Source organism: Amphiura filiformis, chromosome 7, assembly GCF_039555335.1.
Source record: "Amphiura filiformis chromosome 7, Afil_fr2py, whole genome shotgun sequence".
NCBI classification, from domain to species: Eukaryota; Metazoa; Echinodermata; class Ophiuroidea; order Amphilepidida; family Amphiuridae; genus Amphiura; species Amphiura filiformis.
Genome location: NC_092634.1, coordinates 62,475,168 through 62,492,720, shown reverse-complemented (window position 1 = coordinate 62,492,720; position 17,553 = coordinate 62,475,168). Strand labels below are relative to the sequence as shown.

At 36.1% G+C, this 17,553-nt stretch overlaps 1 protein-coding gene across 1 annotated transcript in view; it reads right to left on the bottom strand.

The window, feature by feature from the left end:
- Nucleotides 1–9,099: 9,099 nt before the first annotated feature.
- The window catches only part of LOC140157443 (uncharacterized), a 65,353-nt gene continuing 56,899 nt past the window's right edge, over nt 9,100–17,553 (bottom strand). Inside the window, exons 5-6 of the mRNA XM_072180646.1 lie at nt 14,177–14,328; nt 9,100–10,924 (exon numbers count right to left, since the gene is read on the bottom strand). Coding sequence (XP_072036747.1) covers nt 10,640–10,924; nt 14,177–14,328 — 437 coding nt within the window. The 3' untranslated portion in view covers nt 9,100–10,639. The remainder of the gene's footprint in view (nt 10,925–14,176; nt 14,329–17,553) is intronic.

Below are 17,553 nucleotides of genomic sequence, written 5' to 3'. Positions count from 1 at the left end.
ATTGAACAATAAATCCCATATTTTGGCATGCACTTATAGAAAATAAATAAATTATTGTCTTACTTTATAAATTATAAATACTGTAAAATGACACATAACTAAAGTGAGGCCACTTTCTATCTTTTTTATTTGATTCATAAAATTACATTCAACAAAATGATTGAAGACTGAGAAAACACACAATGCAGACTATTACAGAATGGAGTAGGTAAGATGCCATGTCCATAGCTTTGCAGAAGTTTCGGACTAACAATCAACACATTCAAAAAATACAGTTTAAAAGTGAAGATTGTAGTGAATGATCAGTCCTTTTATCATGTGCTTGCCACTATCTACTTTATAGTAAACTATACATTGCGAAATAATATAAAATCATTTTAAAATAAAATGTGCATGTAAGTTGAGTTTACATAGCGAATTAACTAACAACTGCAGTGTATTTCTTGATTTTAATAATGAGCATGGGTAAAAAGCAGTCAAGACAAAAATACAGAACAATTTGGAGTAATGAATTAAGAGTTGACAGGAGTTATAGGAGTTAATGCTTTTTGCTGTTTCAGTGTGCATGTTCTCAGCATTGATGGTTTGGTGAACTGTCATGTAACATGGATGTAAGCTTGATCCTAAAAAATGCCTTTCACGGTGACCCAAACTATTTACAAGACCTCTTCTGCATTGAGGCTGGCCTTCCCTTTTAAAGGGAATTTTTATTACACCTCATTTTGAAAGTTATGGTATAATTTTACCTGGTCCAGTGCAATTTAAAGACAGTGCAGTCTTAGAATAATCAAAATAAATTTACAATCCGCATGGTCAGAGAAATACATGTTGTAGGCCTACAAGCATAACAGTTGACCCATGATTTCACCTAATTCAGAGGTTATACATGCTAAGGTTAAATACATACCTCCCATTTGGTTTGCCGAGAGGAGTAATTTAAGACAAATTTCGATTGAATTGGTGCATTTTGAAAATTTGGCTTCTGTGCACCCTGGTGCAATATGAAAATTGACTTCTATTCCTAGAAATGAGAGGAACAATTTGAGGTAGGCCTATATTACAGCATGATAGAACAAAATGGACTGCAAATAAATTGGCCCTATAGTATTTTAACTATCGACCCCTCGTGGGAAGCACAGGGGGCATAGAAAAAAAGATGAGCCAATTCTAGTTTTAGGAAAACTAGATGCTAACTCAAGCGCCATGTACTACAAGCTGAATGTAGGCCTACAGTAATCAGATAGGCCTAAACTGTTTTTCACTTAATAAGTCTCAGATCATGTTTATCAAGTGAAAATGTAGCTTTTCACAATAAACTATACTGAGTTAATCACACAAACTGGGTTTATCACAGATAAACTGGGTTCATCAACTTGAAAACACAAAAATGCTTTTCATTTGATAAACATAGTTTTAATGATAAACCCTGTTGATCTAATCAGATTAACCCCGTTTATCTGTGAAAAACATAATTATTTCATTTGATAAGGGAACGCGAAATTTTACGTTGATCCAGGAGGGTGGATTTGGTAAGTTTTAAATGGAGAAATTCGGGAAAACAAGGGGGAATCCGAAAATTTTTAGTGGACGTGAGGGGGAACGCGAACTTTTTGTCGGTATTTTTTCCAAAACCCCATTTTCCCCCTACCGTAAATAGCGATCATTCCCTAAACTAAGTTTATACCAGGCCCTATACACTATGGACCACAATGACCTCAGCCCAATGGCATAGTTCAATAACCTCAATTAAACAACCAGAGTGCAAAATTTGACCTCATGTTGTCGAGTATGAGTTTTGTACTCAAATTTTCAAAGGTCATTCAATGATGTGTAAATGTATTGGGGTTATAGGACTGTGCCCTGATAGATGAGCATATTGTAGATCCTAGTGTTTTAAAGCTTGTCAGACGATATCCTATTTCAAGTTCGTGGCGATAATATTAAACCAATTAATGTCGTATCACAAGTTGAAGTTCGTGACAGGATGTTTAAACCAGTTAATTAATAAAACAGTGATAACACGGTAACCCCTAATCCGTCCAGTTTCAGCAACGGAAATATGGACTGGGATAAAAACAAACAAACCCAAAATTTGATAAAAAAAACCCTTTAAAAGGGTTAAGCAGCGCCAAGGATTTATCATTTAAATATTGGTCCAATGCACTTAAAACCCACCCATATACCAAAATCGCTGAAAAGGTACCCTAAAACCGTGGCCCATTCCCGTATACCTCCAACCAGGGATACTCCCCCACGTATAGTTTGTATCGTGTATGATCATGAAAATAATTGAATATTTCCGATAACCTTGCTTTTCCTTGTGTTTATAACACTTTTTAATCAAAGTTGTTTACTCCCGTCCTCTATCAAAGTACAATTATGAACTGTCGGCACGATAAAATAACATTTTCAACCTAGTTTTTGACCCCATCGTCTCCATCAAACTACAATCATGAGCCCCGTCATGAGCACCATATACATCAATCATCCGATTCGTATAGGCCTATTTGACAACATTTTATGCAGAGCAAGTTTATTTGGCGCTCAATCGCTAACATGCATTATTGTCGACTCCAATTCGTTTATTCCACTGAATACTGTGAACTATAAACACTATATATATACATCTAGGCCTATACTCACACGCAAAATACGGGAGTTGTGAGAGATAAGACTGTTTATATCAACTGACGACCAACATGAAAATGATGACGTAACAGCTGTTGCTCAGTCGCTAGTACGCTTGATTCGCAATGCATTATGGGGTTTCACTCTCATGTAAGCTTATGTAATCTCTTTCTCAGTCAGTTACTGACATGTAAAACAAACCCATGACAAATAGAGAGTGGGCATGCGACTACGCTGCGTAAGGTACCCGATCGTGCTAAAAGCTCGCCGCTGTGCATTGTTAATGGTGTATCAAAAAGTTGCGGGATATAGCCAAAATCGTATGTAAGCAGGAGGGTGAAAGTGCATATAGGAACAATGCCAAAAACTACGTCACGCCGGTCACGCTATTGTTCGACTTTAAACTACATCATTCGCCATTTTGTAAATATTAACGCATGATCGTTGCTTTGAAGTTTCCACCGGATAGTCTGTGGATAGCGCAAGAGCATGCTTTGACCATGCGCAAAAAAATGAATATCATGAAGATGTTTAAGATTGATTCTTAGATGTTTCAAAAATTACCGTCATATTGCATAGATTCATCAAAGAATGGTTTGAAGTACTAACCTTATTTAGTAATTTTAAAAAATCGGGAGAATTTTACAAAATCAATGTTTTTACCTGTCGGTATTACAACTAGTGAAACACATTAGTGATGTGCCTGGGTGACCTAATCTACTAACCTTTAACGTTTCCTCTATGAACTCTAACCCTCCTGCAATATGGCGCCTATTGTCTAGAGTTAAACTACATCTTTCGGTGTGTTACGTAATACTACGATGCCTATCCCATTATATCGATCCCTGATGTAAGCCATTTCGATGAAATTAAATAGGGAAGCATCGCCCGGGGCGCTGCTTCAAAAATACGTGCGCATTTAATGCAAGAATTTATTATGAAACATATTGCAGTTACTGTCCGTTTTCCTATACACAGTGCTCTTACCATTGACGCGTAACCTCTACAAATAGCGTATGTTCGAAGTATGGGTAATTGCCTAGTTAACGTCGCTGTGTGAAAATTAACCGGCCAATATTAAAAGTACTCTTCTAAAATTCTAGAAAATATAGTTTTGTAACATATCCTAAAGTTTTAGCTAATTTAGATATTTGGAAATATTCGTACTTTGGTGTTTTAGTGTATGTTATAGGTAATAGTACATTGCCTAGTTAACGTCGCTGTGTGAAAAATAACCAGCCAATATTAAAAGTACTCTTCTAAAATTCTAGAAAATATAGTTTTGTAACATGTCCTAAATTTTTAGCTAATTTAGGTGTTTGGAAATATTCGTACTTTGGTGTTTTAGGAAGGATATGTAAACGACAGATAACACCCAAAAATATGAAGAAATTATTTCCAAACCGTGTTAGGTCTGCAAACCACCATGCTTCTCATTTTCAAGAACTCTGGTTAACAATAAAGCAGAGTATTGTCTCATTTCGTAAACAAAAGCCCACACAGAATTGTTCTCTAGCGTTCGCTTTATAATCGTTCACCCAACTATAATACCAGCTCAAACCCGCGATTTGGTAGCCCAATTGGGCGACTTTTGAAGATTTTCCCCGCGACTTTTGACAATTTCCTGTCCCATAGAAACCAATGGTTAAGAAAGAAAATTGGGCGAATTTTCAACATTGGCTCCCGCGACTTCCGATAGTTTCCTGCCCCATAGAAACCAATGATACAGAGAAAAATGGGGCGACTTTTCGATTATTTGACAAGCGATTCAGGCTGAAATCTTTTGGCATTGCTCCATTGCACAGTAAAGCAGAAACATATGTTGTGTGGATTTAACCAGAGAAGATATGATTTAATCAGTTGAGCTGTTTTCAATGAGTGTTATCTTGGTTTAATAGCTTTTAATGGGGTTTAAGTCCTGCAAAGGTCGTGGTGAATTCTACTGTAGACATGACTGCATCATGATTGTGATCACAAAATGTCAAAACACTATGCACCAGGCCACTTTTGAAACCAGTTGATTGACACGGGTATGGCACTTGCGTCAATTAATTTGAACGGGTGTATTTCCTTTGTTTCCTCATTTGCATACTACATTTTCTTTCCAAACAGTTAGTAACGCAAAATCTAAATTATATAAAACTTTATGTCGTAAATTCTTACTTTACTTGTGAACATTATTTCAATACGGAAATTGGCATACAAAATGAGTTAAGAACAAAATGCACCGCGCAAGATCTTACACAGGGCACTTGACGAGATAGCGAACTTTCAATTTGTAAACTAATAATTTCGTATCGAAATAAACTTCACCAAGCTTGAAATCAACAATATCCCGAAAATAAATTTTAAGTATTGCGTGTTTCAGTCAAAGGTGCGGAGAACAGGAACGGTAACGGCTGCGCATGACTCCGCACCTTAACTGATACTCGCCATAATACCCTTATATAGGTGACCCCGGCCATCCGGGTACTTATTTTACATGACGCTACAGTTGAGCTGTAGTCACAGAAAGGTTTCACACACCATAATATATTAAAAATTCAAACAATTGGGATAATTGAGGAAATACATTTTGCGACATGGATGTTTGCCCAAATTGAACAACTTTGATGCGCGCGCTTTTCAATTTACTGTTATGCTTGCATGCACAGTGTGGCAGAATAATTGTGCAGCCACTGTGGCATCCCTACTAATAACGCTAATTAGCGGTACCTAGCCCTCCGTCGCTAATTTGCTAAATTAGCGATAATAGCGCAATATATATCGTTTATCGCTAATAACGCTTAATTAACGCAAATATCGCTAATACCCAAGTATTCGCTTATCAGCGCTATTAGCGGCAATTAGCGAGTATGTGCTAATATGACATGTCTTAAAATTACATTCAACAACTCCTCCTATACCTTTGTACAGGAGCCAACCGTTGTTAATCCGTGATGAATACATACTTTTACTATAGCGTATACGCGAACGCGAGCGAGACTACGCGTTACGCGAGAGCGCGTAAAATTCGTCATGTTTGGAACCTGTGTGCGTATGCAAGCTTTAGAAATTAAATTCAGTATTTTTCAGCGGCTTAACATTGTAGTTTTATTCTGTAGTTTTATTCCAGTTTTATTGCTGATTTTAACAGAAAAATCATCGAAGTTTTTGTAAGGCTGAGTGGCAATGATTAACTGATATTCCTCATGAAATAATCATGTGAATTATACGATCTTTAGCTTCTTTTCGTTGTTGAAAGGATTCAATCATGTTTCACCGTTGTTCATCACCGTTTAACAACTCGCGTCCGGCGCGTCTGCGTGGTTTACTTCGCTCGGGCAGCTAAAGCTGCCCTCGCGAAGTAAACCACGCAGACGACGCACCACATCGTTGTTAAACGGTGATGAACAACGGTGAAACATGATTGAATCTAAAGTGTTTTCAGGCAAGACATAAGATCATATGTGAAGCCAAACTATTGTTAGGCCTGATGCATCGTTTTACACAGAGATTTCACTGGAGTCAAAATAAGACACATCAGACAGGTATTTTGCGTCAGTAAACCATTCTTTTATTTCCCAGTACACATGAATACTCCGCGAAACATAAGTAATATTCAAGTCCTGTTTATCAAATCTACGAATCATCATCATTTTAATGATGGTTCTACCCTAATCTTCGGTCACAAAACAAATTAAAGGAAGTCTCCGGCAATCACAACATTATGCCTTATATGTAAGAAAAATAATTTTCAAGCACGAATCACGTGGTTTTATTTAAAACAAACTCATAGCAACCATAAAAACGATTAAAAACATCCGTCTCTCAACACGCGATATTCAAAATTCCCGGGCACTGAAATTGTCGAGTGCAATGACGTCTCAGTAATACAATGAAGGCTGACGACAATTGAGTACAAATAAGCATTACGTCATTGCACTTAGACAATTTTGGCGCGGGAATTTTGAATATCGCGTGTTGAGAGCCGACTGTTTTATTCGTGTTTTTATGGTCACTCTGAGTTTGTTTTAAATAAAACCACGTGATTCGTGTTTGATAATTATTGTTCTAACATAAAGGGCATAATGTTATCATTGCCAGAGACCCCTTTAATGAAAGTAATTCTTCGATTTGATCATGATGCACGCAAGGCAAAATATATAGGTAAAAAGTTTACTATATCAGCTATATGGATATGTGGTATTAATAATACCGTAATCATCATGGTAATTATAAATACTACTTGATGGACAGGGCGCAGTCATTAAACGCAATTTGTGCAGCGAATGTACACAGATAAGCATGAAATCCAAACAAATGAATAGTAAAACAACGTGTCGGTGTGCATGGATTTTCATAAATATGATTAGTGCCAAGTTACTAAATGTTGGGTAACCTTGTAACTTATGTTGTGAAAAACACAATTTAGAAAAACAAAATACCCGGCGAGAGCAAATCATTTAAAAGTGATATTCGAAAAACCAACAAATTTGGGACGACAAGCTACTCGTATCAATTGTCTTCGCATTTCAAATCCCAGGTGCCACCCACTGTTCTAGAGGTCAACTCTCCTGACATACTGCCAGCGGGCCATGATGGCAGCATGCAGTGGTTTCAAAATGAATTTATAAATGCGGTATTGATAAATACGATATCCATGGCTGTTATATTAAAATGTGTAAAAATCGAAAAAAATCTAATGTTTAGCCTCAAACCTTACAGGAAGCAACTTCATCAGTCAAAAACAATTATATAAAAAAATCATGGATCCCATGACCCCTTCACATCCCAGGTAGTTAAGGCAGAGCAAAAGTATTTGTATTTTATTTGTTTTTGCGCAATTTGTGAGAGACAACCTCGAAGTCTGCGAGGCAACGGCATTACAAGTTTTTTTTTATCACAAAAACCGACATTGCGATAAAATACCGACATTAAAATTCAAATCTATTTTGAAATATTAGGAAATTGTCCAATATAAAGATAGTAATTTCCTAAGATTTAGAATAGCGCTTTGGGTTCTAATATGACGTAATTATCGTATCGATGAGAATAGCACCTATATATAAGTGGAGCACCAACTTGTTAAGATAATAATGGTTAATATATTCTAAACATTAAACGAACAACTGAGTATTATAACGTACAGAGTACACTGGCGGAAACAAATATTAATCTTTACATTTTCTACAACACCAAATTGATTAAGTAAAATAACGGGACATTTCCCCTTCCATCGCTCAAAACTATTGTGAGAAAATTAATTAACTCCTATTATTTTACTTCAACAATTATGGTGTATTTACAAAAATACAATTCTTACTTTCCTATAGTTAAAAAAAAACACCACCATGTTTTTAAATTAAATGTAATAATTAAATGTAACGGGCAATAATCGTGGTCGTTGCGTTGCGATAAGTTGTTATACACTGCAAAATATATGCAAACTATTCGAACAATATATTTTATCTTCATTCATGGTTCGTACCCAAATGTCACAGTATATCGAATAACCACGCATGCGTAGTCAAGTTCGGAAACATAACAAACCTGAAAGTTTGCGATATCAAACGCCCACACCACTCCACGCCATACATAAATTCTCCCAGTCACATTTCCCCAATATGAAATTTTTAAAAAGTAAAATTTTAATTTTAATTCTTTTAAAGTTTGGCAGAGGCGGGGTTCGAACTCACGGCTCACCGCTTTGGCTAGTATCACGTATACCATACGTCCAGCGCCTTAGACCGCTCGACCACGAAGAACTTGATAGTGTCATCGTGAAAATTTATACATATAATATTAATAAATCGCAACTTCATTACTGCATCATATTTTGGAATTTTATCTGCTTAAAACATTAATGTGTATTATAATAAAACTACCATTATTTATATTGTTGAATTCTCAAGCGCATAGAGACAATTAATACGAGGATCCTATGAATAGGCCTACATACACAATACATAAAATCGATTTTGATATCGGCCATGTGCTCTGCTGTGCATGTGGTTTCCCGCAGTGGCGGAAGTTGTATTACGAAGTGCATCCGAACTCCATTTTGAAGCAAATGATTTTGACAAGGCATTGGATTGTTCCAGTTTGCATCCTAAATCCACATTAGACCCCTAATTTTATTTACAAAATCAAAAGATTAGATTATCATAACAACAAAACGGTAATCTTTTGTCGGGTCTAATGTGAAAATTACATTAAAAAATACAGTTTTACAGAATTAATTTTCACTTAATTCCAAAAAAAAAATGGCGTATATAAGATTGAAATAAATTATCTACCTTCTATACTAGATCAATTGTGACGCAAGTTGTTATCAAAATTGTTGTGATAGATGTACAGTTAATATTCATATATTCCATTACCTATCTGATGGTACAGTTTTTACACAGAAAATATTTATTTGAAAAACCTGCCACTCGGCTTTTTCCGGAAAGGTCACAGGGTCGCCGTGACCTGTGCAATAATTACAATTAAAATTTTCTTATTCTAACAGCAAGCGTTTCTAGAATATATTATGGCGAAATGTGGTGTATCAAACGCCATGGTGGTGCAGCTTACGCCCGTTTAGCTAATTAAAATCACGTCACTGACAGGAGAGTGCTTTTAAATGGATTAACGGCGTAAGCACCAAGGCGTGAGTAACAGAACTATCCAGTACCGCATAACATCACTATTCAAGTTAAAAATTCTTTGCAAGTAGAGTGTGGGCCATGAAATGGCAACATCAACCAAATGCAATCAGACGAATGCACGAATTTGAAACCAAAGACTGTTTCTCCGATTGGAAAACAAAATTTATTCACTCATGAGTGATGTCTTCCATAAACATACAAAGGTGTACGGATGTCAACTAGAATAGCACATCGATCGAGCCATAAAACGAGACAACTTTAGTGTCTTTTTCAGAATAGCTTTTGTCATATATTTTGCTTAAACTTCCGGATGTTTCGTCACTTCACTTCAAGAATGCATTATTTTGTCTTGCGACCTATAAAACAATGTGGCCGAAGTATATGTAATAATGTAAGATGTACAATTTTTACAATTTCAATCGTTTATATTATAAACGTTATAACATAACTATAAACCAGTAAAATTATTACATCCAGTTGCAATGATAAGTATAATAATAGTTCTAATAAATATATAAATGCCGAGGCTGTATGTATGAATCTGGAAAAGATAATTTATACGTTCAAGTCTCGACTTTAAGGAATATGAAACTCGCTAACAGGCTGTATATTTCTTGTCTTGTTAATGCATTCATAAACTGCCTTTACCATGATTGCCACATTCATGACATAAATTATGCTTCTGTTGTCTTGTATGTAGTTTCATATTTTGCAGGCCCATGTGAAATGCACAAAATGCAGATTAGGAGTAACATTTCTCGATCATTCAAAATAATTATTCTTTCATTCAAGCCCATCTCCTAATTGAATGCAATTATTGATATTGGGAGACCTACATCGTAACGAGAATTTATCAAGCTAATTTAGAGAAAATCATTTCAATATGGGAAATTGGCATACAAAATAATGACAAAATGAAGCGCGCAAAATCTTACACAGGGCACTTGGAGAGCTAGCGGAGGCTTCAATTTGCGAGCTAATTTTGTTTTATCGAAACAAACGTCACAAAAAAACCCATCCTTACATGAAAATACATACCAACAATTACGAGTTTCAGTCAAGATGCGGAGAACATGCAGGTGTTTCAATGACTGCGCACATTACAAACTTCTCTCTGCGCATTACTATGCGCATATACTCCACACTTGAAATGAAATTCACAATTGTTAGAGAAGTACATTTTTGTCTGTTTCGGTTTTAATCATGAAACTATCATGGATTCATGGGGATATCAGTCAGAAATATGATTGCACACTGCTATAGAAAAGTATTTCACAATCCTTAAAGACAAAACATCATGGTGTAGGCGCAGGTATAGACACAGCCAAAGAAACAAAATACATACTTCCAGAGGAGTTAAGTGTTGTTACACCCTTTTATCATGCTACTATCATGGGCTCCGCAACTGAAGACAAAACAGGCTTGTAATCAGAGCCGAAGACTTTGTTATAGCCATAGAAGGTGACATCGGCCTCAAGACCACGTCCACGACCACGACCAGTGCGTATCTTTTTGGACACCTCCGCGACAAATCTCAAATGCAGATCTTTAATAGGGCTAAGCACGCGATTTTCATAGGTATTGTAGATAATCCAAGTGTATTGACTCGTGGTGCATGATCCACCATGTAAACATGGTTCGGGGGCTATGTTGAAGTTACCACCCTGTATAATAATTCAATTAAAAAGAAAGCAAACGGAACAAAGTTATGACATGAATAGTGCAATAAATAATACATAATAATGGCTGGGCTTATAAATAATCGTAATAATATTGTGATTGTAATGATATGCATCATTTTATAATTCACTAGGAGATCAGTCAGTCACCCGTCTTTCGCGGTTCGTAAATTCATAGAGTTTGGATTTGATTTGATTTGATTGTTGGCAAGTTTTACATGAAATGTTATGACCATTGGAGGATATTAAAAGTTTCTGAAAGCGTTAAAAATGGTAAAGAATAAAAGTCCTTCGTATAACTACAGTCACTAAAAATAGGACTACTGTTAAATCTTCTCCCCGTAGGATTACACAGACAAAGAATTACACTGTAGGAATACACTGATAGTAAAAAAAAAAAAAAACCCCTCCCCACCGTAGTCTACACAGTAAACCAAATTTGCCCGTAGGAATACTCCCCATGTGTTTAGCCGTGAATAGCGCGGGAGGGGAGGGGGGGGCACTATAGGACTTCTGGGCAAATCTTGTCTTCCTGTGGGCCTACATTAAATAACATCTACACCTGTAGGACTACTAACACATTGCAACAAAAACAAAAATACTATGATGCTCAAGATGTGTGGCCAATTAGGAGTTCATACACAGTCCCTAGTAGGGGAGACCGGGCGTGTTCGCCCTATTTTTTCAATCTCGCCTAGAGAGGGCAATTCTCATGTTAGATGGCTGTAGCTAAATACTACCACATTTGTAAAAACATTGAGCTTTCAGTAACGGCAGGAGAAGGGAAAATAAAAATTACGATGCAAGGGCGGACTTTCCCCGTGCTGGGGCATGTCCACCTGTATGGTGGTGTAAGTTCGCCCTATTAAAACGAAATGGTTATAATATTGCATAACAATGATAAATTTAATGCAAACGTTTAGTAAAGGGTATATTGGGTACTCATTCTCTTCCAAAGAGTATACTAAATTTATTGAAGGGGTTTAATGTAAACTAATAAATGTAGGAGTCCAAAATGAGCAAAACCTTTATTTGCAGCTTCGGCAATTTTGGTTTTATGGCATAAACGGTGGTACCACTTAACTTTAAAAAACACGCTTGCATGTAGTTTTACCCTGTTTAAAGGTATGCTTATCAATATTATGCATAATACGCCGATGGGGCGAATCCACCCCGGGAGTCCGCCAGGGGAAATACAGGGCGAACTTGCCCCTTCACATACAAGGCGGACTTGCCCCGACGGTACTTTTTTACTTTACCTCGTGTTATGCCTACTAAACACAAAATGTTGATCTTTTAATTTCATAATATGGTGGGCAAAACGTTCACCTTCCGAATAAATATAAGAACAAAATCCGTCTCTGCAAGGTCTTAAAAGATTATTACAATATTAATGTTGTAATTCTAAAAAAGTAAACTTCCTTGACTCGGAAACATTTTTTGACGATAATTTCTGTGGTGAGATTTGTCGGAATGTTTTGGTTTTCTTGGGCACTTAATTATGACGTGTGTCAGCTAATTACATCATCATTGTTACGAAAACAGAAACACGGGGTGGGCAGACTTGCCCCGAGGGTGGACACTCCCGGGATCCCTATTATATAGCACTGTGTGATTGCTTAAGGTATAACAGTTAATTCGGTGACCGTGTCCAGACTACAGGCATATGATCTTCAGACAGATGCCAGGACATAAGTCCTATGTCAACATTGTGTTGGTGTGAAAATATTTAGCTCGCAGGGAGCTTTCAGTGCTTTTTAAAATTGACACACTTAAGGGATCTGGAGTGAGCGTTTTGAGCGTTTCGACAGTATTTTTGTGGGGCAGTAGAGCACATCAGGCATATCGAATTGCATTCTGAATACGAAGAAGGTCTTTCTGATATCAAATGATTTTCACTTTTGAAATTCACGATATAATACAAATTTTATGACAAATTATTAAAATTTGATATTTTCACATTTTTATATATAACAGTCCTCGAAGTAAATTTTATAAATCTAATGATATATTCTTAAAGTGTATGTAGCTGGGAGGAAAAGCCGACGATCAATTGAAAATTTTGACCTTTCACATTGAAGATATGGATTTTTTCCCCCCAAAAGACCTAATTTTCATCCCACCTAGTACATGAACTTTAAGTATAAATCATCAGATTTATTAAGTTTACTTCGAGTACTGTTAAATATCAAAAATATCAATTTCTAATCATTTGCCGTAAAATGTGTATCATTGCGAATTTCAAAAAAATCAAAATTATTTGATATCAGAAGGACATTCTTCGTATTCAGAATGTATTTCGATATGTCTGATGTGCTCTAATGTCCCACAATAAATACTGTCCAAACGTTCATACCCCACCCATTAACGTAAACAAAAAAATGTTGATGTTTTATTGGGGAACGTGCGACCCCTAGTCTCCGAGAAAATGTGTTTTTGCATGTTATGTATAAATTATGCAAATTAGGTACCGGTACTTTATTACCATATTTTGCGTTGAAAATCATATCAGGTAGAGACCTTCTGGTCATGGTAGCCCCTTTCAAGTTTCATCATCATAGCGCTTAGGGTTCTTACGGATCCCCAGATACAGCTCCACAAGGCGGATTTCTTCAGATTTCCAACCATATTTATAGAAGTGTTCCGCATAAATTATGCACATTAACAACGAAATGCGCATACTTTTCGCCGGAAAAACTAATCAGGTGATCAGCAGGTGTGTATCGTTCCTACCACTAAGTTTCGTTACCATGCGCCCGTTAGCTATGTTAATTTGCATATTTTTCACTGAAACGCAGGGTTACGGAGCAAACTTAAATATCCTTCCTCCCACCAAGTAGCGTCCCTGTTGGTCTTACGGTTCCCCAGATACAGCTACGGCCCCCCCCACCCCCCCCCCTTACTTGTAATGTGTGCCGACTGGAGACTTGTTTTGACAACTGGGGACTTTTTTATGAGTTGTGTGTCGACTGGGGACTTTTATGTGCCAAACTCCTACCAATCGGGGACCTGTGTGTTCTCAAGTTTAGAGAAAAAGTACCCAGTTGGAGTAATGCTATTTTTGACATCTTCACCCATAGGGGAAGCCCTAGCCCAAGTATTACAACTGGGGACGTCCCCGCTTTGCGCGAAGTCCTCATTCGTAGTGTTTTACAAGCGCGGACAGACAGAAATAGTAATTACTATAAGTCCCATCCTGAACAAAGTTCAGGCGAAACAAAAAACGATTTAACTTACATATAGTCGGAAAACTTTCCTGGGGAACTGGAGGACTATCTTCCAGGAGTTGTAGTAATCGGCAATGGGAATGTGTATCTCGCCAACAAAACCTCCAATCCAAATGTAATCTGGCAAAACGGTAGTTTTGAAGTGCTGTGGTGCAGGAGCGGCTAAAATATAAAACAAGATGGACGCTTTGTGTTATCCACAGGATTGATATTAGGACACATACTGACAAACATTATTGTTTAGGTCGCATGTCATATAGCTGGGGGTGCGGTCACACCCCGACCCCCCCCCCCCTATTATTTGCTATTCTAATAAAGAACTTTGGGAATAGGACTCGCTAAATATTTTAACCGGCGAGGTAGGTACCAGGGAATAATCACACGGCTTGGTAGATGCGTCTTAATGGTTCACTCGTCTCGACTAGTCCCTCAGATTGGTATTCGGTTCATCGTCTCTTCATCATAGGCCTGAGTAGGGGCGCTAAAATAAAGTTCTTCATAGAACCAGAGGTTCAACCAGGGACTTATTGAGGCTTTTAGAATCAGCCAAGCACGAGTATTATCACACAAACATGAAGACAACCAAAACCCAATTTACTGTTAATTAAGTTATATTTATTACTTACTACATCTTCTTCATTCGATATGAAACTTTATATTAAATCTAACACGTGAACTAGGAGTAGAACAAACTCCATTATCAAGTAATAATTAGCGAGAATTGTACTCGCTCTAAACTAAGAAGTTATGTTCAAATCTTGACGCACACGGAGAGTTTATGGAGAGATGTTAACCATCTGAGTGAATGCCACAGACTACAATTCATTCTCAGTTTGCGTCGTACACAAGACATTCGTTCACAAAAGACCATTGTGACGTTTAACGATAGTCTAATCGAAATGATACGAGAGAGTGATCTCACTCGAGGTGAATGACACCATAGTTTTGAATAAATAAATAAATAAAAATAGAAGGCACGGGCTATAAAATAATATATCGCCACAACATACGCCCTCCCTAAAAGTTTTGGCGCCTGACAAAAGTAAATTTCCTGAACACCAAATTTGTTCTACTTTCCAGTTCATAATTGAATTGCAAATTTCATTTATGTTTATACAATCATTATTTGACTGTCTCTGATAACAATTCAGGACATTTTATAATTCATTGATTATTAAACAAAATTTTATGAAGGTAAATCCATGCGATATAAATCCTCTTATCCTCGTCAGTGTATCCTCGTTGTGTGATGATTCCTTGTTACGAAATGTAATTCATCAATGCATCGTCGTATCAGCATCTGTGGAACTCCTGATACCGAATTGACCCGAAAATTTACAATTGTTAAAGGCCTAATTTTCAGGTAATTTCGGTTTCACGGAAAAAGTCAAGACTACATTGTATTTACATTACACAAACATTCCCTTACATACCCTTTCACGTACTTAGGCAAAACTCTTCTCCGGGGTTCCAAAATGATTACATCGAGATGGGAATGTTTCTTGAGGATTTTCTCGGACTGATTTCCTTCAATATCGCAATACATTGTAACACACTGTAGTACATATCGCGAAATACAATAATATACCTTACTTTAATTGAATCAAAATAAAATGATGGTGGCATCAACATTACAATTCTACATTTCTTAATTTCTTAAATGTTTCATTACTTTATTACCTACAAACAATTTGTTCCAATAATGTACAAATCCACAACATACGCGCCAACCAAATATACAATCGGGTTCATTGTCATTATAATTCAAAATACATTATTTTGTGATATTCCAATTCCACACAATTACAAATAGTACAATTGTGACAAACTTTCAAATTACAATTCAAAATCAATTCAACATATAACTTTCTACATTTATCAAATGCCAAATATATTTGTTTTCATTTTGACATCCTTGACTTTTATATTAGTCATTCATAAATTTGTAAATGCACACAAATCTTTAGAAGTATTCTTTGATAATTACAAATCGCATAATAATTATAATATTATGCCTAATTTCACATTTTTTTAAAGACATTATATTTTTCATACAGCCTTTTGATCGAGTTGCTTATGTAACGGGGTGGAAAAATTCCGCTACGCAATAAATAAATAATACACACATGGAAACTTGGTAGATCTATTATGTTAGTGCTCCGGCTTTAATATGATAATAATAAGTATAAACAATATTCTTGAAGATGGATGCAATTAATGATAATATGATATTAAGACTAAGTTGGTGTTGATGTTGAGCAGTTGGAGGCTCAGATGGAAGTGACATGTGTATCACAAACCCAGACAAACAAAATTACATTTCAAACTCTTCAACAGAATACCTCTAATCCCTAAATACAAAATATAATGCATATTAAAACTACTTTTAAAAACTTGTAAAAGAGTTGGTAGAGATGACTCAGATGAGAAGCTTCCAGAAAGTAAAAGAGTGCCCTATTGTTGTCAGATAAGCAAAATGCAAATACCTTAAATCCCAGCCTATTCACTAAGGTCCTTCAGTAAATATTATTAAATTAAGTACTAAAAAGTTTTCTCCCTCACTCTCTCTCTCTTATATATTTGTTAAAACTATTATCTAACTATCTATTGTATTCTCTATATTAGTTATTCTAAATAAACAAACTTTTTCACCAGGTTCTACCATTTGAAATAATTAGTTATTCTTTCTTTATCTTCCAAACATTTATGCTTTATTATTAAGACCAGCCATTCTGGTGCCTGTTACATTCACCTCTGCTACGAAGAAAATGACGTCCTCGGCATTTTACATGAAATTTGTAAGATGATAATTTGAAGAATGTTGCAAATTTCAACAAAAACATAATGATCTAGGTACCAGGCATGAGACTGCACTTTCCTAAAAAAAACTGAAAAAACTGAAAATGCGCGTGAAATTGGGCAAAAAGTACCAAAAACAGGCTGAAATTAAATAAAGTTGCGGAAATTTTGACTATAAAAAACTGAATTCAGTTTTTAAACTGAAAATTCTCATGCCTGAGGTACACAATGACTGCATATACTTAGTGATGTAACTATCTCTTTTCAATTTAAAGTGCATTATGACTTGCTAATTTGGTGTGAAATCCAAAAGGTACACTTTGCTGTAATCCTAACTATTAATAAAATCAATAAGCCTTTAACTTTCATGGCCACAAACAAATCTGACTTTACAACAATAACAACAACAAATTGGAATTTGCAAAAAGTCTATAAAAGAATGAATGTTTAGAAGAAAACTTATATCAATAAAACACTTAACTTTTGACAAAAGAAGCCTACAGACTACAACCACTATCTTCTAACATGTAAAAAAAACCAAATATGAATATGATGGAAATTAAGTCTGTTTTTTTTTATGATGATCAT